Genomic DNA, 26,283 nt, shown 5'->3' on the forward strand with positions numbered 1-26,283 from the left:
AAACACATCACTGACTGATTTACCCTCTGGTGATCCCAGCCATAACAAAATCACTGTCCGGCTCACAACTTACAAAACGGATTTTGAGCAAAGCGAAAAATCTATTTTTGGGTGAGGTAGCCATGTCGTCCTGATGGAAGTTCCTTCGTTAGTAGCTTCCTAGGTTATATTTGACTACAGTGATATATCCCAGAGAATTTACCAAAGGTATCCAGAATTCTAACTCCTGGAGCGAATATCCCTTGAAGATTTTTAATAAGGGATATCGCATAAAATCAGAGGACGTATTCTTGACACGTCTCATAGCTATCTACACCCCTAATAGCGTTTTCGCTTCGAGGGGAAAAAGTGGCAAGAATATAGGAGAGCCGTTATTAAGGCAACGCTCCTACTGTACTGTAAATAGGCGCCACCCCGCCGCCTCGTGGCGCCATCTAGCCATTCTTTGTAGCTTTGTAGGTGTAACAGATATAGTATATTAGGGAGGGAATCGTTATCCTTTGTCAAAAGGAGGGCGGGTCCATCAGGACAACATGGCTACCTCACCCAAAAATAGATTTTTCGCTTCGCTCAAAATCCGTTTTTTGGGCTCAAGCCATGTCGTCCTGATGGAAGTTCCTATAGAGTAGCTTCCTAGGGTATATTACAACTACGGCGATATTCCCAGAGAATTTACCTTAAGGTACCCAGAATTCTAACTCCTGGAGCGAATATCCCTAATGAAAGTACCAGGGATATCGCGAAATATCAGAGGACGTATTCTTGACACGCCACATGGCAATCTGCACCCCGAACAGAGATAACACTTCGAAGGGGTCAATTGGCAAGAAAACGAAAACGAGAAAGAAAAAGGAGAGCCGTTCACAAGGCTCTCTCTTCTCCCGTTTCGTAAGCGTGCATTGCGCCGATTCTGGCGCCATCTGTATTCCTTTTTGCGTAGCTTAACAACTCGGTGTTTTTTCCTGTGTTTCTCGCAAAATCTTGGATTTAATCGATTTATTATGCTTTCTCCAACTTCGCCTGCCTCTGATAAGTTGAGTATTATTTCTTTTATGTATAAATGTAGGCTCTTGGTAATTTTTAAAGTGATTAATAGTAATAATCTTTGTTACAAGAGCCGTTGCCTACCGGAGGCGTCCTGGACGCTGTCGCTCACTAGGTATGAGTTTTAGTTAGCCAGAGCGACGTTCCCGGCTGTTTTGCTTTAATAATTTTAGCTGTTTAGCGTTACATAGGATTTCCTTTTTCGTGCTTTTAGTATTATTTGTTTTGGCGAAGTATTCGCCAATTCTGGCCTACGCTAGACCATGTAGCCTAGTCGTTAGGCCCTAGTACTTTCCTGCATGATTTTTGGATTTCCGAGTGTTTTTAAAATTTTATTGAAGCTTTAGACAGTTTTATACATTTAAGATTAAATTGATTATTTCCAAGATAGTATACGAGTGAGTTTCGGTGATTTAGGTAATCGATTCTCTTGGTGCCTAGGCTAAGTTGCCTATGGAGCCTTAGTATACTTTCTCATACTCCCCGGTTGCTTTCTTTTCTTCGGAGAAGGTATGCAATCCCTTTCCCTCTGTTTAAGCCTTGGGCTTAACCCTAGTGGTTTATCTGAATTAACTTTCGATACAACTATATTGGGGTGTTACTGTACCTTCCTGTTCCAGTAAGTCTGGCTTCAGAGAGGGGCAGAACATCAGAGTTTTTAGTCTGAGTCTGTGTTTGTCTGGCTTGGGGTAGAGTCTCCCTCGCTAGTCTGACGCAGACATAGGAGCCTTAGCCTCCTTAGGTCACTGCCGAAGGTTTCTGTACGAGATGATTCCTTCTTTTGTGATCTAGCAGACTAGTCCTTGTTGCTGTTCTCGGTGGGAGGATAAGATCCTTTCCCTGGGAGTAGCAACACCTTCCTTCCTTTGGTTCAGTGGGGGTTGGCAAGTATTGCTGGCCTCCCTCTTTGGATCTCCCTTAGGCTAAGATGAGTTTTCTTGGCTGCGGGTGATTCTTTACTAAAGCAAGGTTGGTAGGACCCTCTTTGTCCCTTCCCCCTCTATCTCTGTAATGGCCTAGCCGTTACAGTACTGTACGTCATTCTACATCTGGACCTAGTATAGGTTAGGATGTGGAATTGACTCAGTCCCTTGCCGACCGGCAGAGTGTGCCGGCCGGCAAAGGTCTTCTGCTTTGAGTTGAGTGCTGCCCGGACCTTCCTTGGTCACTCATCCATGTCTGTCTGTAGAGCCAGACGGCATTGGTCAGGAAGCCTGAATTAGATTCTCCCCTTCCTTATATGCACTCTTTCGGATTGCCGGGCTTGGAGGTAGTATACTCTCTTATCCTGGCATCCATTCTGTTTTCTTCTAGTGCTGTACCCGACCCGGCTGCCGGCCTATGAGGCCGGCAGCCGGGCAGTCGAAGTTCTCTGGTTCTTTTGCTGCTGGCCGGCATCGGTTGTTAACCTTTGCCGGCCGGCTTTTGTCAAGCCCTTGTCTGCCGGTCGCTATGAGCGGTGGCCGGCAGCCGGGTGCTACCTTGTGTAGTTGCCGGCCAACATTGGCTGTTGCCGGCCGGCAGTTACTGCCGGCCGGCACATGCATTTGAACCAGCGTTCTGTCGCCTTATAGCTGTTAAGTAGTATACTTTAAAGCTAGTTATGGTGTGTGCCGGCCGGCAAGTGCCGGCCGGCGCATTACCTTCTATACTGTACCAGTATTCTTCAGTATAGCATATACTGTAGGAAGAAAACTATAGTATAGTATTAGTACAACACTGTGTTTTCTAACACTTTTGTGTTGTCTTGCACAGCCCTTTGGTGTTGCCTTACAGATAAGAAAGTGAGTTCTTTCTTGTCTATTATCCGGTATTATAAAATCATATCTTAGGTGTGAGCTACACCTGTTTCCTCTGGAAATTTTTCATTGGTTACTCTAGGACAGATTAACCATACGATTTTATTATCTGGAAGGCTGCAACAATTGGTTGTGCGGGAAACACAAGTGTGTCTTTCCTTTCTGATTTGTTATGCTAAACTGTGCATATCCAGTGATACGTAGTTCACTTGATACTCATGGAAATTTCTTCTCTTTACAGGAGGACCATCCGAAGTGCGGAAGTGTTTTCTGCAACGTCCGCAGTAAGAACTTCTGCGGACATGAGTTATGTAGGAGGCACGCAGCATGTGCTGTCTCCAAGGGTGATCTCCAGTATTGGGACCCTCAGGTATGTACCGTGTGCTCTAACATGATTACGGAGGCTTTTGATTCCCCTAGGACAGCGGAATCAAGGGATATAGCAAGGGAGAAGCTTCGTACCTGGGTAAGGGGCTTCCAGAAGAACACCTCTGGACCTTATCTTCCAAGTGAGAAGATGAGGGCTTACCTTTTCCCTAGGGCATCAGCTGATGCAGTGATTCCCCAGCCTCAAGAGGAGATCCCCCTAGTTCAGATCCAGGTGGATGCTGAAGTCGCGGTCGCTTTGCAAGACATCCAGTTGGACGACAGGATGTCAGACGTGTCCGAGCGTCAGGAGGAAGACCTCCTGGCAGGAGGCCAGGATGAAGTTCAAGCCCCAGACATTGTAGAGGAAGAGGCCGACGAGGTGTCGGCTGCTCCGGTTCAGATCCCTGAACCTATTCCCTCAACATCGTCCGCTCTCCCAGTAGAGCTGGGACAGGCCCTCTCCTCCATTGTTGGAATGATCCAACAAATGCAGAAGGAGAATAATGAGAAGGCGGCTGCAATGGAACTGCAGATGCAGAAGCTTGCAGCATCACGTGGGCCCCGGAAAAGGCTCAATGTGAAAGACCTTCCTTTGTGCTCAGATGCTAACCCGTGGAGATATGCTGAGCACATGCCGATGACGACTGGAAAGATCGTCATGTCGGATAAGTTGGGTTCAGTTCCCCTAGAGGAGGTGGAATTCTGGCCCAGCAAGGGGTCATATCCGGACTGTTATGTCCGGTTGAGGAAGGAACCAGCTTCAAAGGAGGAGACAGAGCCGAAGGAGGTCATAGTGATGGACCATGCTAAGGCTCAAGCTTTGCTTTCATCTTCGATGAAAGAGAGGGGCTTCACGAACTCAAAGGTAGCTGCATTGAGTAAGAAGCTCCCTTCCTTTGTGTCCTCTCCTGCTAGAGCCTTACCCTTTTAACAGAAAGGGTTTGCGGCTGTATTAAAAGCAGTCGAGGCTGGCAAGCCTTGCCCCTCCCTGGAGGAGTGTAAACCCTTGTCGCTGGCCCTACCTATGGACCACAAGGACTGGAAGGACGTCCATCTTACCTTCTCAGTCGGGAAGTTGGAGGCTGATATTGCCGGACGTCAGTTCGGTGAGAACCTCCCTAAGCTGTCTGACTTTCTTTTGCGGAGAGAGCTCGAGACAAAAGAAAGACTGGCTGCCTCAATGTCTCTTCAGACCACTCTTGACACGATGGCAAGTGACCCCAAGGTCCATGAAATGTTCATGGTAGTGGCCAAGACTCATCTGGCCACAGTAACGAAGGATCTTTACAGCTTCGTCAGGGCGAGGAGAGCTTGTAGGGAGTTCGTGTTCACCTCGGCTACGGTGAGACACGAGCCAAGGAAACTAATCTCCTCCAACATTTGGGGCAAAGACCTTTTCCCTAGCGAATCAGTCAAAGAAGTTGTTGATAAGGCCGCCACGGAGAATAGAAACCTTCTCCAGAAGTGGGGCCTGTCTATCAAGAGAAAGTCTTCCCGGATGAGGGTCCCCAACCAAAGAGGAAGACTAAGAGGACTAGGCTACCGTCTCGGCCAGCCAAGCCATTTAGACAGCAACAGCAACAGCAATTGCCGATGCCTTCAGTGCCCCAGATGGTGGCACAAACCCCGACCACTTTCCAGTGGGTACCCCAGGCCGTGTCGACACAGTCCCCGGCATTCAACCCAACGTTCGAAGGGCAGTCAACTTCCTTTCGAGCAAAGCCTAGAGGAGCAGCCAGAGGCTCGTCTAGGCGCCCCTCAAGGGGAAGGGGATTCAGGGGTGGTCGCGGTCAGGGAGGCAAGACCTCAGGACAGCAGTCCAAGTGAGATGATACCGGTAGGAGGGAGACTTCAATGTTTTCGGGATCGGTGGACCTTCGATCCCTGGGCCCACAGCCTACTCAAGAATGGACTGGGCTGGAGCTGGTACAGCACTCCACCCCCGTGCCCTCGGTTTTTCCAACACTCCACCCCCGTTCTGGAGGAGTACATCCAAGAACTGTTGGAGAAAAAAGTGATCCGAAGGGTGAAGTCCATCAAATTCCAAGGGAGGCTGTTTTGTGTTCCCAAGAAAGACTCGGAAAAACTCAGAGTCATTCTGGACTTGTCGCCACTCAACAAGTTCATAGTGAACTACAAGTTCAAGATGCTAACACTGCAACACATAAGGACCTTACTGCCCAAGAGGGCATATACCGTCTCCATAGACTTGTCAGACGCCTATTGGCACGTTCCAATCAACCGTCGACTCTCCCCATACCTAGGGTTCAAGCTGCAACGAAGACTATACGCCTTCAGAGCCATGCCATTCGGGCTAAATATAGCTCCAAGGATCTTCACGAAGCTTGCGAGCGTAGCTCTCAAACAATTACGCCTAAAGGGAATTCAGGTGGTAGCCTACCTGGACGACTGGCTGGTGTGGGCAGCATCCAAGACAGAATGCTTGCAAGCTTCTCTACAGGTGATCCAGTTCCTAGAGTATCTAGGCTTCAAGATCAACAGAAAAAAAGTCTCGACTTTCTCCATCTCAAAAGTTCCAGTGGTTGGGAATCCACTGGGACCTAATGTCACACCAATTCTCCATCCCGGCGAAGAAAAGGAAGGAGATAGCTGGTTCTGTCAAGAGACTTCTAGATTCCGAAAGGATATCAAGACGCGAACAGGAGAGAGTACTGGGTTCTCTCCAGTTTGCTTCGGTAACAGACCCGGTGCTAAGAGCACAGCTAAAGGATGCAACCGGAGTTTGGAGAAGTTATGAATCAAACGCGTGAAGAGATCCGAGAAGACCAGTTCCGCTTCGTCTACGTACTCTTCTCAGGCCTTGGTCCCAAGCCAGACATCTAAAGAAGTCGGTACTTCTTCAGCCACCTCCCCCGTCGGTGACGATTCACACAGACGCCTCGAAGGAGGGGTGGGGAGGTCACTCTCATCGGAAAAAGGCCCAAGGGACTTGGTCCAACTTATTCAAGACCTTTCACATAAACTTTCTAGAAGCTATGGCAGTGCTCCTTACCTTAAAGAAAGTCTCCCCGCGTCACTCGATCCACATAAGGTTGGTGCTGGACAGCGAGGTAGTTGTGAGATGCTTGAATCGACAAGGATCAAGGTCGCCACCTCTCAACCAGGTGATGTTGGCCATCTTCCGATTGGCGGAAAAAAAGAAGTGGTACCTGTCGGCAGTTCACCTTCAAGGAGTCCGCAATGTGACAGCGGACGCTCTATCCAGGTTCACACCGATAGAGTCAGAATGGTCCCTAGACGCAGGATCGTTCTCCTTCATCTTGAGTTAAGTCCCAGAACTGCAGATAGACCTCTTTGCGACGAAAGACAACAAGAAGTTGCCCCTGTACGTGTCCCCGTACGAGGACCCCTTAGCGGAAGCAGTGGACGCGATGTCCCTCGACTGGAACAGATGGTCCAGGATTTATCTGTTCCCTCCTCACAACCTTCTGTTGAGGGTCCTCAACAAACTGAGATCCTTCAAGGGGGTAGCGGCAATAGTGGCCCACAAGTGGCCGAACAGCGTGTGGTTCCCCCTGGCATTGGAACTACGATTGAAGTTTCTACCGCTACCAGATCCAGTTCTGACCCAGCGAGTCCAGAAGTCGACTGTCTGCACTTCATTACAGAAAACCCGGACCCTGCAGCTCATGATTTTCTCTCCCTAGCGGTGAGAAAGCGTTTCGGGATTTCGAAAGCCAGCATAGACTTCCTAGAGGAATATAAGTGCAAATCTACTAGAAGGCAATATGAGTCATCTTGGAGAAAATGGGTGGCCTTTGTCAAGGCAAAGAATCCGCAGGAGATCTCGACGGACTTCTGCTTATCTTTCTTCATCCACCTCCATGGTCAAGGGTTGGCAGCTAACACGATTTCAACGTGTAAGTCTGCTTTGACAAGACCCATTCTATATGCCTTCCAGGTCGACCTCGCTAACGAGATCTTTAATAAAGTTCCGAAAGCCTGCACTAGGCTCAGACCTTCAGCACCTCCAAAGCCCATTTCATGGTCTTTAGATAAAGTTCTTCATTTCGCTTCTCTGTTGAACAATGAGGAGTGTGCGTTAAAGGATTTGACCCAAAAAGTTATTTTCCTATTTGCACTCGCGTCCGGGGCCAGGGTTAGTGAGATTGTAGCCCTCTCGAGAGAGGAAGGTCGTGTTCAGTTCCTGGATGGGGGAGAACTGAACCTGTTTCCGGATCCTACGTTTCTCGCCAAGAATGAGTTACCCACCAACAGGTGGGGTCCCTGGAGAATCTGCCCTCTGAAAGAAGATGCATCTCTATGTCCAGTAGAATGCCTAAAGGTCTATCTTCATAGAACTTCAGACTTCAAGGGTGGTCAACTATTCAGGGGAGAAACATCAAGCTCAAATTTATCACTGAAACAACTCAGGGCGAAAATCACATATTTTATTCGCAGAGCGGATCCTGACAGTACACCCGCAGGTCACGATCCGAGGAAAGTTGCCTCATCCTTAAATTTCTTTAATTGTATGGATTTTGAACATCTTCGTTCATACACTGGCTGGAAGTCTTCCAGAGTGTTCTTTCGCCACTATGCGAAGCAAGTGGAGCAACTAAAGAGATCTGTGGTAGCAGTGGGTTGCGTCGTTAACCCTGCTGTTTAACTCTGCGAGGAACAGTGGTCTTAATTGGGACGATTAATTCCAGGGTGAGTGTGTAGTTACATACTGTGCTACAAACTAAGTGAGGGCACCGAGTTGCCCACGTTGACTGTTCCACTTCCAAAGGTGAACCTGGCATAAGTGCAGACATGTGTGCCGAGCGTTTCTAACGCTAATGTGACTGATTAGTAATACAGACTTTTATGACTTTGATACCTCGGTATGTTAAAAGTGGCACTAATGTTTTTCTTTCAGATAAACAAGTTTCTGTTTACTATCATACTTATGCATAAAGTTTTGGTTATCCTCCTCTTATATATATATATAATTGTTGTTAACCTGTCTATTTATTGTCTGTCAATAAACTTGTTCTTGAGAACCTTGCGTCTCCTTCACCTGTGTCAAGTTATTGGTATAATTGAGCATTCATTCTATGTATATTTATCTGGGATAATTCTAATAGATTGTTCCTTTATGCAAGCTAATGTTGCATTGGTTTATGCTTTCCCTTAGCGGGAGGACTCCATCCCATAAGGGGACGGTGGCGGATTTACAAGTTTCCTCCTATGCGGATATAAACCTTTGTCCAATACAAGTATTGAGTGGAGAACTGGTCGATATTTCATATTGACGCAGTGGTTCTTTACAAACTATGCTTTACTTAATATAGGGTGAGACCACTATATTGGCTTGCCTGGTATTCATACATAGGTATATGTACTCTTCGAGACTTTCCAGAGTCTAGTAGGACTCTTCCCTGTAGGGGGCAGGAAGCTCTAACATGGTTTATGGTTAGTTGAAAAGATGTATAACGGTAACATCTTAGGTCTCTAGGTCTAGTCGACCGGGGAAATACCTCTGGGGAGTACGGCATGTTCTGAGAATCCACAGATACAGTAATGCTCTGGTATACTTCCATCAGGACGACATGGCTTGAGCCCAAAAAACGGATTTTGAGCGAAGCGAAAAATCTATTTTTGGGTGAGATGGCCATGTCGTCCTGATGGACCCGCCCTTCCCTTTCTATGAAAGGGCTGTAGGACCCCTCCCTACATACAGTATCTGTAGCACCTCGTGTATCGCTACAAGGAATACAGATGGCGCCAGAATCGGCGCAATGCACGCTTACGAAACGGGAGAAGAGAGAGCCTTGTGAACGGCTCTCCTTTTTCTTTCTCGTTTTCGTTTTCTTGCCAATTGACCCCTTCGAAGTGTTATCTCTGTTCGGGGTGCAGATTGCCATGTGGCGTGTCAAGAATACGTCCTCTGATATTTCGCGATATCCCTGGTACTTTCATTAGGGATATTCGCTCCAGGAGTTAGAATTCTGGGTACCTTAAGGTAAATTCTCTGGGAATATCGCCGTAGTTGTAATATACCCTAGGAAGCTACCCTATAGGAACTTCCATCAGGACGACATGGCCATCTCACCCAAAAATAGATTTTTCGCTTCGCTCAAAATCCGTTTTTGGACTCAGGCCATGTCGTGCTGATGGAAGTTTACCAGAGCATTAATGTATCTGTGGATTTTCAATAGTGCCATTCATCTCAAGATAAGTTTTCCTTTTGGCCCTCAGGACCTAGAGACACTTGATGTTACCGTTAAAACGTCATTGAACTGATCATATCAGATGTCAGTGCTTCCTGCCCCCTACAGGGAAGAGTCTGGGTAGACTTTAGGAAAAACCCGAGGATTGTGAGTTCAAGGAACAGACTAGCAAACAGTTTGTATATTAGTGTCGTCATATACGTGAAGCATGGATTGTACTTAGATGGAATTGATCTGTGTAGGTTACTGAAGAACCTCCCGAGTCTGGATGTTGATAGAGACAGACAGGTTTATAAGCATGTAGAAAACCTTAGTTCAGTAAGATAGACAGTTAAGTACAATAAGTCCTTACCTGGTTGCTCGGGACAGTAATAATCTCAGTTCCTGGTGTTTTCCTAGATAATAATAGGATCAAAAGATGCTCTGACATATATATAAAGTTTAGAATATTTGGGGCGAAATGAGACGCAAAGATTCCTATTATTGTTTATTACAAAAGTAAAAATAGAAATCAAGGTTGTAACAATCAATTACAATTTCAGTTTATGCTGAATGAATCTGCATAGGAGCATAATTGGTAATAACAAATAAATAAAAGTTTCACCTGAAAAAGGGAACACAAGCCACTTTATGGGAAATATGTAAAGATTTCACTATGTATTCTGTTGTTACAAGGAACACTATGCATATAAATATGCATGGCACATGTGTTGGTCTATTATGCTGAATGTCACCTGTGTAGTTAGAACAGTCTTATAGTGTCGACACTAGACACATTACTCACATGATGTACCTTAAGAGTCTATCATGTACACCCTTCACTAAAAAGTCCCAAATAGTGCACTGTTCTTTGCAGAGGTCAGGCGGCAGGTTCCAGAACACTACCTGCTGCCACCACGAAATGTTTAATTTCCCACAGTTGCTTCGCGTAGTGTTTGAAGATGACTCTGGATGACTTCCATCCAGTATAAGCGCGAAGGCTCTCAAATGACATAGTCTGAAAGAAATTAAGGGACGAGGCAACTTTCCTCAGATCATGACCTGCGGGTGTACTGTCTGGATCTGCTCTGCGAATAAAATAGGTGATTTTCACCCTTATCTGTTTCAAGGATAACGTTGAACCTGATGTTTCTCCCCTGAAAAGCTGACCTCCCTTAAAGTCTGAAGTTTGACGAAGATAGACCGTTAGGCATTCCACTGGGCAGAGGGATGCTTCTTCCTTCAGAGGGCAGATTCTCCAGGGACCCCATCTCTTAGTGGGCAGCTCGTTCTTGGCGAGAAACGTTGGGTCCGGAAAGAGGTTCAGTTCTCCACAGTCTGTGAACTGAATGTGGCCATCATCCTTCGAGAGGGCCACTATTTCGCTGACTCTGGCTCCCGAGGCTAGTGCAAATAAGAATATCACCTTTTGAGTCAAGTCCTTTAGCGAAGAATCTTCATTATTCAGAGTTGATGCTAAGTGAAGAACCTTATCCAGGGACCATGAAATGGGCTTAGGAGGGGCTGCGGGCCGAAGTTTAGCACATGCTTTGCAAATCTTGTTGAAGATTTCGCTAGAGAAGTCTACCTGGAAGGCATAAAGCACTGGTCTGGATAGGGCGGATTTGCACGTAGTGATCGTATTGGCTGCTAGACCTTGCTCATGGAGATGGATGAAGAAGGACAGGCAAAAATCCGTATAAATCTCCTTAGGTTTCTTTGCCTTGACAAAGGCGACCCATTTCTTCCAGGAAGACTCATATTGTCTTCTTGTTGACTTTGACTTGTACTCTTCTAAGAAGTTGATACTGTCTTTTGAAATCCCAAACCTTTTCTTTACTGCCAAGGTGAGAAAATCATGAAATGAAGGTTCTGGGACTTCAGTGATGAAGCGGAGACAGTCAATTTCTGCACTTGCTGAGTCAGAACTGGGTCCGGCAATGGGATCAGCTTCAGGCGTAGTTCCATTACCAGGGGGAACCAGACACTATTGGGCCATTTGTGGGCCATTATTGCTGCTGTCCCGCGAAAGGATCTCAGCTTGTCGAGGACTTTCAGCAGAAGATTGGTTGGAGGGAACAGGTATATCCATGGACGCGTCTGTGAACAGACGGAACTGAGGTGGAGGAGGGTTTATGAGAAAACCCTCTCATGAGGTTCTCATCGTTTAGCCACCAAGGGAAATCCTCCCTTACCTTGCGTTCCATGAGGACCAGACGAGAGGGAACGAGCTTCTCTAGCGAGGAGAGGTGACCTTGAAGAGCTTGCCACTGGAGGGCTGGAAGGCTGAGTCGATCAACATTCCCAGATACTTCACCTTCTGCTTGGGAATAAGGCAACTTCTCGCAGTTCACCATGATCCCCAGATCACGACAGACTGCCAGAATCGAGTCTCGATCCTGACTAAACTGCTCCTGCGAGGGAGCGAGAATCAGCCAGTCGTCAAGGTACATCAGTATGCGGATGCCCCTTGAGTGGGCCCAAGCTGCTACCATCGTAAACACTCGCGTGAACACTTGGGGAGCTGTGCACAGTCCGAAGCACAGGACTTTGAACTGGTACCCTTGCCCTGGAAGGTGAATCGAGGTACTTTCTAGATGACCGATGAACTGGTACTAGAAAGTACGCATCCTTCAAGTCTATCGGAAGCATAAAGTCGTACTGCCTGATGGCTAACAGCACAGTGCGAACTGTTAGCATCTTGAACGCAGTTTGCTGAACAAATTTGTTCAATGCCGAAAGGCTGATGATCGGTCTCCAACCTCCTGGTGACTGATCGTGTACGACTTCTAGCGCATCCTTCTCCAACATTTCCTGGACTTCCGCTTCCAAGGCCAGAGCCTTCAGGGACGTTGGAGCGTATGTGTGGAACGCTATTGGAGTGGAGGATAGGGGGGGGGGGGCGATGAAGCACAAATGGGAGCTTGTATCCTTCACGAAGGGTCGACACTACCCATTCCTCGGCCCCGAGGTGCTGCCACATCGCCCAATGGCGCGATAGGCATCCCCCTACCCTCGGCAGCATGGGAAGTGGAAAGCCAATCTTAGCGTTTCCCTTTCCCTTGCTTGCCCCTGTTTTTTCCCCAACGTGGCGAAGCTCCTGAGGGAGGCTGAAAGGTCTGTTTGGGGACAGAACCCTTCTGAACAGGAGCAGGTCTCGGCTGCACAGGAGCAGCAGGAGCACGACCAGTGGTACCCTTGCCACTTCCCGTGGGCTTGGCCTGACTTGGCCTGGCTGCGGGCGGTTTCGCAGGACCAGGTTCCTTGAAACACAGCTTGCGCCTGGTGGATAATGGAGTCCTTCAAGTCGAGGCGCCATTTATCCAGCGCGGCCCAAACTTCCTCTGGTGGAAAGAGAGAAGTTGCAGCTCTAATAGGAAAGTTCCTGAGTGCCAGGGCCTCTCCTGAACCAATCTGTCTCGCCGAACGAGTGGCTACTGCCTCACATTTTTTGAGGATCAGATTGGCATACTGGGTAGCAAGCTGGTCCAAGAGAAAAGCAACAGCTTTCCCACCAGACAATGCCAGGTTCCTGTACTGCTCCAAGTGTTCGGGGTTATCGAGCTTGATGTCCCGTGCGAACGGTGTGGCCGTACCACACCAGTGGTCGTGCCATGAAGCAGCCTTGAGAGCAGCTACAGAGATGGACTCCATAGTTGAAATCTCAGAGGCCGAGAAGGCCACTTTCTGGGATTTCAAGCTCTCGATTGAGGAACCCCCAGCAAGCGCTCCGACCGCGGGGTCGAGATGGAGAGGACAAGACACAGAAGACCAGTCCTCTGTGACATAGTACCTCTTCTGTTGCTGGAGTGGTTGAGGGAGAAGCTTGTTCGAACCTTGGCTCCTAAGCAAGTCACCAGGTCCTGCGATCTGGTCACTCACTCAGTTCAGTGCTTGAGCAGCCTGTCTCAACCAGGGTGGTGTGAGGGGCCGTGAACTGCCTTCGGGAGCTCCCCATAGGATCTCCAAGGCTGTACACTTATCTCAGACATTACCTCAGGAGGAGCCCCGAGGCCATTAATCTCACGCATGGGGTTAATGACCTCTAGAAACTGCGACTCCACCTCGGGATCTTCCGTCTCCAAGGCTGTGGAAGTGGCTGATCCCTCGGTCCCGCTACATCCGTAGGTGTAGGGAAGCGACATGCTGCACGGGTGATGACATCCTCCATGAATACCCTTGCTCTGGTCCTAGAACCGAACCAGGCGTGTATTCAGAAGTCAAGGAAAGACCCTGGCAGGGTTCATCCCCGACAGAATGCATCGAGGTTCCCACTGTGTTCGAGTGCGTGAGTGGTCAATGCGAGCCCTACGAAGCTCCCGAAGGAGCTCGAGCGCGAGAGGGGTCGCTGGGAACTGCAGCGCTCACACCAGGAGATGTAGACAGGTTAGTCGCGCGAGTGTTGCGTGCGGCCTCACCTGTTACATGGCCAGAAAGCATGGGGGTTGGCTGCATCTCGCGCGGCTGGTATGCGCGAGAGCTAGCATGGTCGTGCACGACCGGTCCCCATGCCGCGGGCTGAGCAGCAAGGTGGCTCCATGCCAGGCCCGAGTAGCGTGGGCTGAGTGCGCGACTGTCTGGGCCTGCTCCCTGCTCACGCGACACATGAGTCGCTGAGTCTGTCCGCATGACTACCCCCGTGGAGGAAGTCATGCGTATCGCAGATTCTTCACGAGAGACCACAGCTGAGATTTCTCGTGCCAAAGTCAGGACTTTCCTTTCCCCGCTCAAGAGCGGTTCAATTCGAGTCTGAGCAGTAGATCGGGGGCCCGAGGACCCCATCACCATGCTCTGAGAGGCAATACGTACGCCCTCGAGCGCAGATGTCGTGCATGGAGGCCTTACGCGAGATTCGCCGTGAACAATCCCACTAGTGCGGGGAACACGGGAATCTTGCACACCGCCCTCATTGTCCAGAGGAGAAGAGGTGTCTCGGGGTGCCATGTCCCTTCAACTGCGACTGGCCTTCCTGGACATCTTCACTTTCCTCTTCTTCCCCTTCCTCTTTCCCCTGGGGGAAAAGAGTCAGAGTTAGAAGATGAAGACGAAGAGGAGGAGGAGAGAGGAAGAGGAACTAGAAGAGGAATACGGCCCAGACTTCCTCTTCTTGTGCACCCTCCGAGGTGCTGGAACGTTGGTCGAGGCAACAGCAGACGACACTGGACGAGGATGAACAACCTGAGCCATGTCTGTAGGGAGAGCCGTGGTCGGTGAACATGGTGAACCTGAAAAACATATTTATCAGCGGGAGTTTGGCAGATTTAACTTTTAACTGCTTATCAGCAGGAGATTTGGCAGATCTTAATTTTAACTGCTTATCAGCAGAAGATTTGGCAGATTTTAATTTTAACTGACTTGCAGGCAAAGCTGTAAAGGATTTGCCATCAGTTGTTAAATAAATCTCAGTGATTATTATTATTATTATTACTTGCTAAGCTACAAGCCTAGTTGGAACAGCAGGATGCTATAAGCCCAGGGGCCCCAACAGGGAAAAATAAAATATTTTAAGAACAGTAACAACATTAAAATAAATATTTCCTTTATAAACTATAAAGAAACTTAATAGAACAGTGTGCCCGAGTGTACCCTCAAGCAAGAGAACTCAAACCCAAGACAGTGGAACACCATGGTACAGAGGTTATGGCACTACCCAAGACTAGAGAACAATGGTTTGATTTTGGAGTGTCCTTCTACTAGAAGAGCTGCTTACCATAGCTAAAGAGTTTCTTCTACCCTTACCAAGATTAAAGTAACCACTGAACAATTACAGTGCAGTAGTTAACCCCTTCGGTGAAAGAAGAATTGTCTGGTAATCTCAGTGTTGTCATATGTATAAGGACAGAGGAGAATCTGTAAAGAATAGGCCAGACTATTCATTATATGTGTAGGCAAAGAGAAAATGAACCGTAACCAGAGAGAAGGATCCAATGTAGTACTGTATGGCCAGTCAAAGGACCCCATAACTGTGTAGAGGTAGTATCTTAATGGGGGGCTGGTGTCTTGGCCAACCTACTACCTAAAACCTTACTCTCCCTTGTTTCAACAGGGAGTCCTGCAATTATTTTACCCTTGGAAAAAGTTTGCATTTTGCCAGGAACAAATGCTTTATCAGGTACATAGTCAACAACAACAGGGGCATCAGTGAACATGGGAGTCGATAAAGTTACAACCCAGGGTTGCCAGGTTTCCTTAGTGAGAAAAGGTCAACTTTGATCAACTGTAGCTTTAAGAAGTTAAAAAAGGCAAAAGGTATAGCCTTTAAGGCCAACCTTTTATGATATTGCTAAAGGCTAACCAATTTCAAATAAAAAAAGGCCAAATTTGATGTCTTTAGCTGAAAAAGGCCAACCTGGCAACCCTGTTACAAACTCGATTACATTTGTGTGTTCATCAACAATCGTATCATTCAAATGACGTTGTTGAAGCTCGTCCGCCATATCTAAACGGTGTCTTAACAAATTTAAGTCAAGCTTACCTTATAATCCGAGAGACGCCCAAAATTCCCCCTTCTTACAGGGTAACGTGTCGTCATCAGTAACAGCAATCTGTCGGGTGTCTCTCGGGATCGCCGAAATAGCGGGAGCGCTAAGGTCAACCGCTCCCCCGGCGAAAACCGAGAGAAAACCCCGACAGGCTGTGAATCCGGGCTTCCCAAAATGGCGACCATGATTCACTCTACAGCCAGGAAAACCTTGAGAGCAAGGTTTTCCCCTGCATGTCGAGCAGAGCGTGTGCGGATCTACAGAAGGTGACGAACGCCACCCACTGCAACGCCTGCCACGGCCTGCACAACATCGCATTTTAAAGAGTAACTTTCTCCTTCATAACAAAGACCAATCACTAGTACACAAGCACAAGAGAAGGCAAAAGGCTGTAGTGTAAGAGCGGAGAGTAGCGCAACCATCCACATTGAGCCGAAGCAAGTTATTGAGAAAAGCAGGGTGGTGGGGGAGGGGGCAGAGCTAAGCTCAGTTGTTTCAGCTGAGCTGAATCGAATTTCTATATTAAATGATTACGAGGTTTGTATATCGCGTCGGAACAAGTTTTTATTCATCAGTAGTTAAGAAGAATTACCTCAATTAATGATTACATATTGTTTCCTTAGTTTGAGAATTAGAATTTAGGTTTATGCCCTGTTACTATCTTACATAAACCCTATTGTCTGTTAGCAAATTATAATTGACTTGTGAAAAATCTTGAATCACTAGATTGCTGAACTCAATTGGGAAACGCCCTGTTTTTGTGAATATGTTATTTGTAAATACTGAACAATAGGTTAAGTTTGCTTTTATCTCATGACCTCATTTTGTCCTAATTAAGATTAAAGTTCATATTTACTAATGAAGGGAGAGTAAGTGGAATTTGTTCATCTTGATTAGAGAAAGTATTTCTTGTTGAAACACCCTTTGGTATAAAATTCTTATTATCATGAACAGAACAAGAGGTAAGACAATGAAAATTATTTCATCACAATTATTATACTAAATACAGTAACATTTAGTCACTACTCACATTCATGATGACATGTCCACTTTCTTTCTCCATTTCTCCAAGGAGAGCTGAAATGATAGAGCTCTTCCCAGCCCCAACAGATCCAACCACAGCAACCAAACTTTTTTTAGGAACTTGAATGTTAATATCCTTTAACTTCCATGATTCTTCATTTGTCAAAGTACCCCAGCTGAATTGACCTTCATAGACAGCAACAGCTGAACCTAAGAGTTAAGATAAAAGTGTTGGAGGTATTGTTTTCTTTAAACATTATTGCTTACTCTGTCCCTTTATACATGATATACAGGTAATTTTTTCAAGCAAATTCTATCTACCATAGCACTTCCCCCAATATTGGGGGTTAGCCGACATAATAAAAAAAAGAGACTTTTCTTCTCTTTGCTCCTCCCAGCATGATGAGGGATTCAGCCAAGTTTGGTTGGTGCTGCTAGAGTGCCACACCCCTCCATCCACCGTTATCTACCACAAATGAAGCTTCATACACTGAATCCCCTACTGCTACTACTTCAGCAGTCACCAAGACGACCAGAGGAAGCACAAGGGCCTATCAGAGCTGCGTCACAATTGCTCACCATTTATTCCCACTTCTAGAATGCTCTTTTGCCTCTTCTCATATCTATTATTATTATTATCATTATTATTACTTGCTAAGCTACAACCCTAGTTGCAAAAGCAGGATGCTATAACCCCAAGGCCCCAACAGGGAAAATAGCCCAGAGAGGAAAGGAAAAAAGGAAAAACTACAAGAGAAGTTTAAGAACAATAATATTAAAATAAATCTTTTATATTTAAACTATGAGAACTTTAAATTAACAAGAGGAAGAGAAACAAGATAGAATAGTGTACCCGCGTGTACCCTCAAGGAAGAGATCTCTAACCCAAGACAGTGGAAGACCATGGTACAGAGGCTATGTCACTACCCAAGACTAGAGAACGATGGTTTGATTTTGGAGTGTCCTTCTCCTAGAAGAGCTGCTTACCATAGCTAAAGTCTCTCTTCTACCCTTATTAAGAGGAAAGTAGCCACTGAACAACTACAGAGCAGTAGTTAACCTCTTTAGAGAAGAATATTTTAGTAATTTCAGTGTTTTTAAGTGTATGAAGTAAGAGGAGAATGTTAAATAATATGCCAGACTATTCTGTGTATGTGTCGGCAAAGATGAAATGAGCCATAACCAGAGAGAGGATCAATGTAGTACTATCTGGCCAGTCAAAGGACCCAATAACTCTCTAGTGGTAGTATCTATTCGCCTATCACCAAAAGCTTTCTTCACTCCATCCATCTACCCAAAGCCTTTCTCTTGTTTTTCTTCCATCTACTCTTGTATTTACCACCTTCAGCAGACGGTCATTTTCCATTCTCTCAACAAGGCCAAACCTCCTCAACACATGCATATCCATTCTAGCTGCTAATTCATTTCTTATACCCATTCTCACCCTCGCTATTTTGTTTCTAACCCTATCTAATCAAGATAAACCAGTCATACTCCTCAGACACTTCATCTCAAACACATTCAATTTCTGTCTCTCCGTCACTTTCATTCCCCACAAATCAGATCCATACTACACAGTTGGTACAATCACTTTCGCATACAGAACTCTTTTTATATTCATTCCTAACCCTCTATTCTTTACCATTACCTTCACTGACCCCAACACTTTACATCCTTCATTCACTCTCTGACACACATGTGCTTGCACTCCACCATTTACAACAACAACAGACCCCAAATACTGACACTGATCTACTTCAAGTAACGCTCCATTCATGACATTCAACCTAACACCACCCTCCCTTCTCGTGCATCTCGTAACCTTACTCTTACCAACATTAACTCTCAACTTCCATCTCTCACACACCCTCCCAAACTCTGTCACTAATCAGCCCAGCTTTTCCTAAAAGTCTACAACCAATTCAGTATCATCTGCAAATAACAAGTGATTCACCTCCCACTCATGATCACTCTCTTCTATTAGTTTCAATCCTCGACCAAGCACTCGAGCATTCACCTTTCTCACAACTCTATCAACAAACAAATTGAACAACCATGGCAACATCACACATCACTGTCTCAGCCCACTCTTCCTGGAAACCACTCACTCACTTCATTTTCTATCCTAACACACACTTTACTGCCTATGTATAAACTCTTCACTACTTGCAGCAACCTTCCACCAATTCCATATAACCTCATAACATTCCACATTGTTTCCCCCTTCAACTCTATCAAAAGCTTTCTCCAGATCTATAAATGCAACATACACCTCCTTACCCTTTGCTCAACATTTCTCGCATATTTGCCTAAACCTAAAAATCTGTGCCATATATCCCCTACCTCTTCTAAAACCACCCTACACTTTTAAGATGGAATCCTCTGTTTTATCCATAATCCTATTAATTAGCACTCTATGATGCACTTTTTCAACCACACTCAACAAACTAATACCCCTTCAATTACAACACACACTCATCTCCCTTACCCTTGTATACCAGAATAATACATGCACACACCTAGTCCACTGATACCATTGACAGCATAAAATGTTATTTTCATTAGTAAAATAAATTTTTGAATATACTTACCCGATAATCATGTAGCTGTCAACTCCGTTGCCCGACAGAATTCTACGGAAGGGATACGCCAGCGATCACTATACTAGAAGGGGGTGTACTCACCAGCGCCACCTGTGGCCAGGTACTGCAGTACTTCTTGTTGACACCACCTCAATTTTTCCTCGGTCCACTGGTTCTCTATGGGGAGGAAGGGTGGGTCAATTAAATCATGATTATCGGGTAAGTATATTCAAAAATTTATTTTACAAATGAAAATAACATTTTTCACAATTAAACTTACCCGATAATCATGTAGCTGATTCACACCCAGGGAGGTGGGTGAAAACCAGTGTACATGACTATAAGATAGCTAAGTATCCCGTATTTCATATAATCAGTTATTCAAAATAACAATGAAATAATAAGTACCTGGTAAGGAAGTCGACTTGAACCATTACTCTGCCTTTAATAAGTTCGTCTTCCTTACTGAGCGCAGCGTTCCTCTTAGGAGGCTGAACAACTCTAAGGTGCTGAAGTATACAGGGCTGCAACCCATACTAAAGGACCTCTACACAACCTCTAACCCAGGCGCTTCTCAAGAATGAATTGACCACCCGCCAAATCAAAAAAGGATGCGGAAGGCTTCTTAGCCTACCGTAACAACCCAAAAAACAACAATAAAAGCATTCAAGAGAAAGGTTAAAAAAGGTTATGGGATTAAGGGAATGTAGTGGCTGAGCCCTCACCTACTACTGCACTCGCTGCTACGAATGGTCCCAGTGTGTAGCAGTTCTCGTAAAGAGACTGGACATCTTTAAGATAAAATGATGCAAACACTGACTTGCTCCTCCAATAAGTTGCATCCATAATGCTCTGCAGAGAACGGTTCTGTTTAAAGGCCATCGAAGTGGCTACGGCTATCACTTCGTGGGTCCTTACCTTCAGCAAAGCAAGGTCTTCATCCTTCATGTGAGAATGGGCTTCTCTAATCAGAAGCCTTATATAATACGAAACTGCGTTTTTGGACATAGGCATCGAAGGTTTCTTGATTGCACACCATAAGGCTTCTGACTGTCCTCGTATAGGTTTTGACCTATTAAGATAATATTTTAGAGCTCTGACAGGGCAAAGAACTCTTTCTAGCTCGTTACCCACCATGTTGGAAAGGCTAGGAATTTCAAACGATCTAGGCCAAGGACGTGAAGGAAGTTCATTCTTAGCTAAAAATCCGAGCTGTAAAGAACATGTTGCAGATTCGGATGTGAACCCAATGTTCTTGCTGAAGGCGTGAACCTCACTAACTCTTTTAGCTGTTGCAAGGCAGACGAGGAAAAGAGTCTTGAGAGTAAGGTCTTTGAAGGAAGCTGACTGGAGAGGTTCGAACCTAGGAGACATAAGGAACCTTAAGACTACGTCTAGATTCCAGCCTGGAGTGGATAAACGACGTTCTTTAGAAGTCTTGAAAGATTTAAGGATGTCTTGAAGGTCCTTGTTGGAAGAAAGGTCCAAACCTCTGTGGCGGAGAACTGAAGCCAACATACTTCTGTACCCTTTAATCGTAGGAGCCGAAAGGGATCTCTCATTCCTTAGATGTAATAGGAAGTCAGCTACTTGGGTTACAGAGGTATTGGTAGAGGACACTGCATTGGCTCTGCACCAGCTTCGGAAGACTTCCCACTTGGATTGGTAGACTCTACGAGTGGATACCCTCCTTGCTCTGGCAATCGCTCTGGCTGCCTCCTTCGAAAAGCCTCTAGCTCTAGCGAATCTTTCGACAGTCTGAAGGCAGTCAGACGAAGAGCGTGGAGGTTTGGGTGTACCTTGTCTACGTGAGGTTGACGTAGAAGGTCCACTCTTAGAGGGAGAGTCCTGGGAACGTCGACCAGCCATTGTAGTACCTCTGTGAACCATTCTCTTGCAGGCCAAAGGGGAGCAACCAGCGTCAGCCGTGTCCCTTCGTGCGAGACGAACTTCTGAATGACTCTGTTGATGATCTTGAACGGCGGGAATGCATAAAGGTCGAGATGGGACCAATTCAGCAGAAAAGCATCCACGTGAACTGCTGCTGGGTCTGGAACTGGGGAACAGTAAAAAGGAAGCCTCTTGGTCATGGAGGTGGCGAACAGATCTATCGTAGGCTGACCCCACAAGGTCCAAAGTCTGTTGCACACGCTCTTGTGAAGGGTCCATTCCGTGGGGATGACTTGATCTTTTCTGCTTAGGCGATCTGCTGAGACGTTCATGTTGCCCTGAATGAACCTCGTTACTAGAGTGAGATTTAGACTTCTTGACCAAATGAGGAGGTCCCTTGCTATCTCGTACAGCTTCCTCGAATGGGTCCCTCCCTGCTTGGAGATGTAAGTCAAGGCTGTGGTGTTGTCGGAGTTCACCTCCACCACCTTGCCTAGCAGGAGGGACTTGAAGTTCATTAAGGCCAGATGAACTGCCAGCAGCTCCTTGCAGTTGATGTGGAGCGTTTCCTGTTCCTTGTTCCATGTTCCCGAGCATTCCTGTCCGTTCAAGGTCGCGCCCCAGCCCGAGTCTGATGCGTCCGAGAAGAGATGAAGATTGGGGGTCTGAATCGCTAACGATAGACCCTCCTTGAGAAGGATGTTGGTCTTCCACCACAAGAGAGTGGTCTTCATCTCTTTGGTGACAGGAATAGAGACTGCTTCGAGCGTCAAATCCTTGTCCCAATGAGCTGCTAGATGGAATTGGAGAGGGCGGAGGTGGAGTCTCCCTAACTCGACGAACAGGGCTAACGATGACAGGGTCCCTGTTAGACTCATCCACTGTCTCACCGAGCAACTGTTCCTCTTCAGCATGCTCAGGATGCATTCTAGGGCTTGGCTTATCCTTGGGGCCGATGGAAAAGCCCGAAAAGCCTGACTCCGAATCTCCATTCCCAGGTAAACGATGGATTGGGAGGGAATGAGCTGGGACTTTTCTAAGTTGACTAATAGACCCAGTTCCTTGATCAAGTCCAAAGTCCAGTTGAGACTCTCCAGACAGCGACGACTCGTGGAGGCTCTTAACAGCCAGTCGTCTAAATAAAGGGAGGCTCTGATGTCCGATAAGTGGAGGAATTTTGCAATATTCCTCATCAGATGCGTAAACACCATAGGAGCTGTGCTTAGGCCAAAACACAGGGCTTGGAATTGGTACACAACCTTTCCAAAAACGAATCTCAGGAAAGGTTGGGAGTCTGGATGAATAGGAACGTGAAAGTAAGCGTCTTTCAGATCCAACGAGACCATCCAGTCCTCCTGCCTGACCGCTGCTAGGACCGACTTCGTCGTCTCCATAGTGAACGTCTGCTTGGTGACATAAGCATTGAGCGCGCTGACGTCCAGCACCGGTCTCCAACCTCCTGTCTTCTTGGCCACCAGAAAGAGACGGTTGTAGAAGCCCGGGGATTGATGGTCCCGGACTATAACCACTGCCTTCTTCTGTAACAGGAGCGACACCTCCTGGTGTAACGCTAGCCTCTTGTCCTTTTCCTTGTAGTTGGGAGAGAGGTTGATGGGAGAAGTGGTCAGAGGGGGTTTGCGGCAGAATGGTATCCTGTAACCCTCCCTTAGCCACTTGACAGACTGGGCGTCTGCACCTCTTCTTTCCCAAGCTTGCCAGAAGGTCTTGAGTCTGGCTCCTACTGCTGTCTGGAGAGGAGGAGAGTCAGTGTTTGCCTTTTGAAGTCTTGGGACCTTTCCTAGACCTGCTCCTGGAAGAGTCTGGACGGGTACTTCCTCGGCTGGGGGCTCTGCCACGAAAGGGCGGAATAAACCTTGTAGCAGGAGTATCGGCCACTGGGGTGCGGTAAGTTCTGGGAACTGAGGGAGCAACCTTAGCCTTACGAGCTGAAGAGGCCACAAGGTCATGAGTGTCCTTCTGAATAAGGGCCGCAGACAAATCCTTGATAAGCTCTTCGGGGAACAAGAACTTAGAAAGCGGAGCAAAAAGGAGTTGAGACCTTTGACAAGATGTGATGCCAGTAGAAAGAAAAGTGCAAAGTTGCTCCCTTTTCTTAAGTACTCCTGAAACATACATTGATGCAAGCTCGCCGGACCCATCCCGAATTGCTTTATCCATGCAGGACATTATAAGCATGGCTGAGTCCTTGTCCGCAGGGGTGGTCTTCTTGCTCAAGGCCCCCAGGCACCAGTCGAGAAAAATGAAAATCTCAAAGGCACGAAATATACCCTTTAAGAAGTGGTCTAAGTCGGAAAAGGTCCAGCAGACCTTAGAGCGCCTCATCGCTGATCTACGAGGAGAGTCGACCAAACTTGAGAAGTCAGCCTGGGCAGAGGCAGGGACTCCCAAGCCTGGTTCCTCTCCTGTGGCATACCATACGCCCGCCTTAGAAGTCAGCTTAGTAGGTGGGAACATAAAGGAAGTCTTCCCTAGTTGCTGTTTGGACTGCAACCAATCCCCTAACATTCTTAAAGCTCTCTTAGAGGATCTAGCAAAGACGAGCTTAGTATAGGCCGACTTAACAGGTTGCATGCCCAGCGAAAACTCAGATGGAGGAGAGCGGGGGGTAGCAGAAACAAAATGGTCCGGGTATACCTCTCTGAAAAGAGCCAGGACCTTGCGAAAGTCAATGGAGTGAGGAGAAGACTTGGGTTCCTCCACGTCCGAAGAGGGATCATCTAGGTGCGCAGCTTCCTCCTCAGAAACCTCATCACCAGAGTGTTGCGAAGCGAGAGGTACAGTAACAGCGGTGTGCTGAACAGCAGAATCTTGACAAGCGGGTGCATAAACACTTGCGGTTTCATCCTCAAGTCTCTGTTGAAGAGGATGAGGGCTGGTAACGACAAAGTCAAGAGGTTGGGAAGAAGGAGGTTCTGCGGCGGTCTGAGGAGCAAGTGTGGAGAGAGGCGACTGAATTAAAACCTGAGGTTCAGGCTGCAAAGACTGGTCAAGTAGAGTAGAGGAAGGTAGATGCATGCGTTGAGGTGGCTGACTCCTAGCATGAGCTTCCTGTCTCAAGAGTTGCGCTTGCTGCAAGGGTTGTGGATGCGCAGTAGCAGGTTCCTGTCTCACGAGTTGAGGTACTTGAGGTGCTAGCCTTAAGAGTTGAGGCTCTCGCCTTGAGGAAAGTTGAGGTCGCTGCAGCGAGAGCTGAGGTGGTTGCCTCATGGATGGAAGAGGTTGTCGTACCTCAAGAGGTTGTTGCCTCGATGGTCTAACCGCAAGAGGAAGAGGAGGAAGTAAGGCATAAGACTCCTGTTCCCATTGTTGAGGTTGTCTTAAGGAAGGTGGAGGTTTCTGCACAACGCTGGTAACTGGCAACTCCGAACGCGGTAAGGTAGCCTGAGGAACCTCAACTTCGTACGCCTGGCAGACTGGACTGCGGTGAGGCGGAGCGCTCGCAGGAGGAGGTGTAACCTTCTCAGCCTGAAACTCACGCATTAAGACCGCAAGCTGCGACTGCATGGACTGCAGCAAAGTCATCTTGGGATCAACAGATGCTAAGGTCTGCTGAGGCAAAGCCTTAACAGAAGATGAGGTCTGTTGAGGCATCGCCTTACCTCTCTTAGGAGGTGTGCAGTCACCTGATGACTGCGGAGAGTCAGAGCTAATCCAATGACTGCATCCGGGTTGTTGAACTCTTGAGGTCTGGACTTTACGTTTAAGAGGTCTTGAGACCTGAGTCCAGCGTTTTCTCCCCGAAATTTCTTCTGCAGACGAGGAAAATAAGGGCTCAATCGTCTGCGGGTGGGAGTGACGGTCTCTGTAAGACACGCCCGCAACCACCGAGGATACTTCTGTGCGCCGATCAAGGCCTGCCGAACCCTTTTGCCCTTCGACATTGCTTCTCCCCTGGGCTTGGGAGCTTGCAAGAGGTCCCGGACTGGGAGGACGACTGGCACGCACAGAAGTACCCTCACGCACAACACTGACACTGACACTAGCACTCGGCACCGCACTGACACTAGCACTTGGTACAGCACTGGCACTACCACCTCCCACTGCACTTTTGACCTTAAGTTCTTTGACGTCCGCCAAGAGAAACTTATGGTCACTCACTACCGATTCCACTTTGTCACCTAAAGCCTGAATGGCACGCAAAACATCGGACATATCAGGCTGAGCACAAATAGTAGGTTCGGGGGTAGCCACTACAGGGGGAGGAAAAGGTTGAGGATCATGAGGTGAGGAAAAAAGCGAAGAGCGAGCAGAACTCCTCCTAACTCTCTCTCTCTCTAACTTAGTTGAATATTTAAGGAATCGAACAAACTCAAGTTCCGAAAGTCCGGCGCATTCCTCACATCGATCTTCCAACTGACAGGGTCTTTCCCTACAGTCGGAACAAGCGGTGTGAGGATCAACCGAGGCCTTCGGAATACGCCTATTACAAGACCTACATCGTCTATGGGGAGGGGCTTGTGAAAGGTCGGACATCTTGAATCAAAGAGCTAGTCAAGGGGGATTCCAAATCAAGCAAAAGATCGTTAACCATTAATCAAAACAAAATAAAAGCTATCTAAGCTAATAGAAAAGTTTCCAGTATAGCGAAAGCTGAAATCTTAGAGAAATACTTCACCAAAAACCGTGAACAATACTCCAAAATTATAAGCGTATCCATGAACGTCTTGCCGGAAGCACGACAGAGGAAAAATTGAGGTGGTGTCAACAAGAAGTACTGCAGTACCTGGCCACAGGTGGCGCTGGTGAGTACACCCCCTTCTAGTATAGTGATCGCTGGCGTATCCCTTCCGTAGAATTCTGTCGGGCAACGGAGTTGACAGCTACATGATTATTGGGTAAGTTTAATATTGAAAAACATATATTAAACAATTTCACCAACCATTCATGTAGTCACACCCCCTGCTTTTAACCAGGTGCT

General features: G+C 47.0%; 1 protein-coding gene across 4 annotated transcripts in view; it reads right to left on the reverse strand.

Moving 5' to 3' along the window:
* LOC137623065 (multidrug resistance-associated protein 1-like) overlaps positions 1-26,283 on the reverse strand; it is a 232,330-nt gene that overhangs the window by 66,621 nt on the left and 139,426 nt on the right. For all 4 annotated transcript variants that reach the window (XM_068353716.1, XM_068353726.1, XM_068353733.1 and 1 more), the window contains exon 15: positions 16,880-17,082. In XM_068353716.1, the coding sequence (XP_068209817.1) occupies positions 16,880-17,082 (203 nt within the window). The remainder of the gene's footprint in view (positions 1-16,879; positions 17,083-26,283) is intronic.

The sequence above is a fragment of the Palaemon carinicauda genome, chromosome 2 (genome assembly GCF_036898095.1).
Source record: "Palaemon carinicauda isolate YSFRI2023 chromosome 2, ASM3689809v2, whole genome shotgun sequence".
In the NCBI taxonomy this organism is placed as follows: domain Eukaryota; kingdom Metazoa; phylum Arthropoda; class Malacostraca; order Decapoda; family Palaemonidae; genus Palaemon; species Palaemon carinicauda.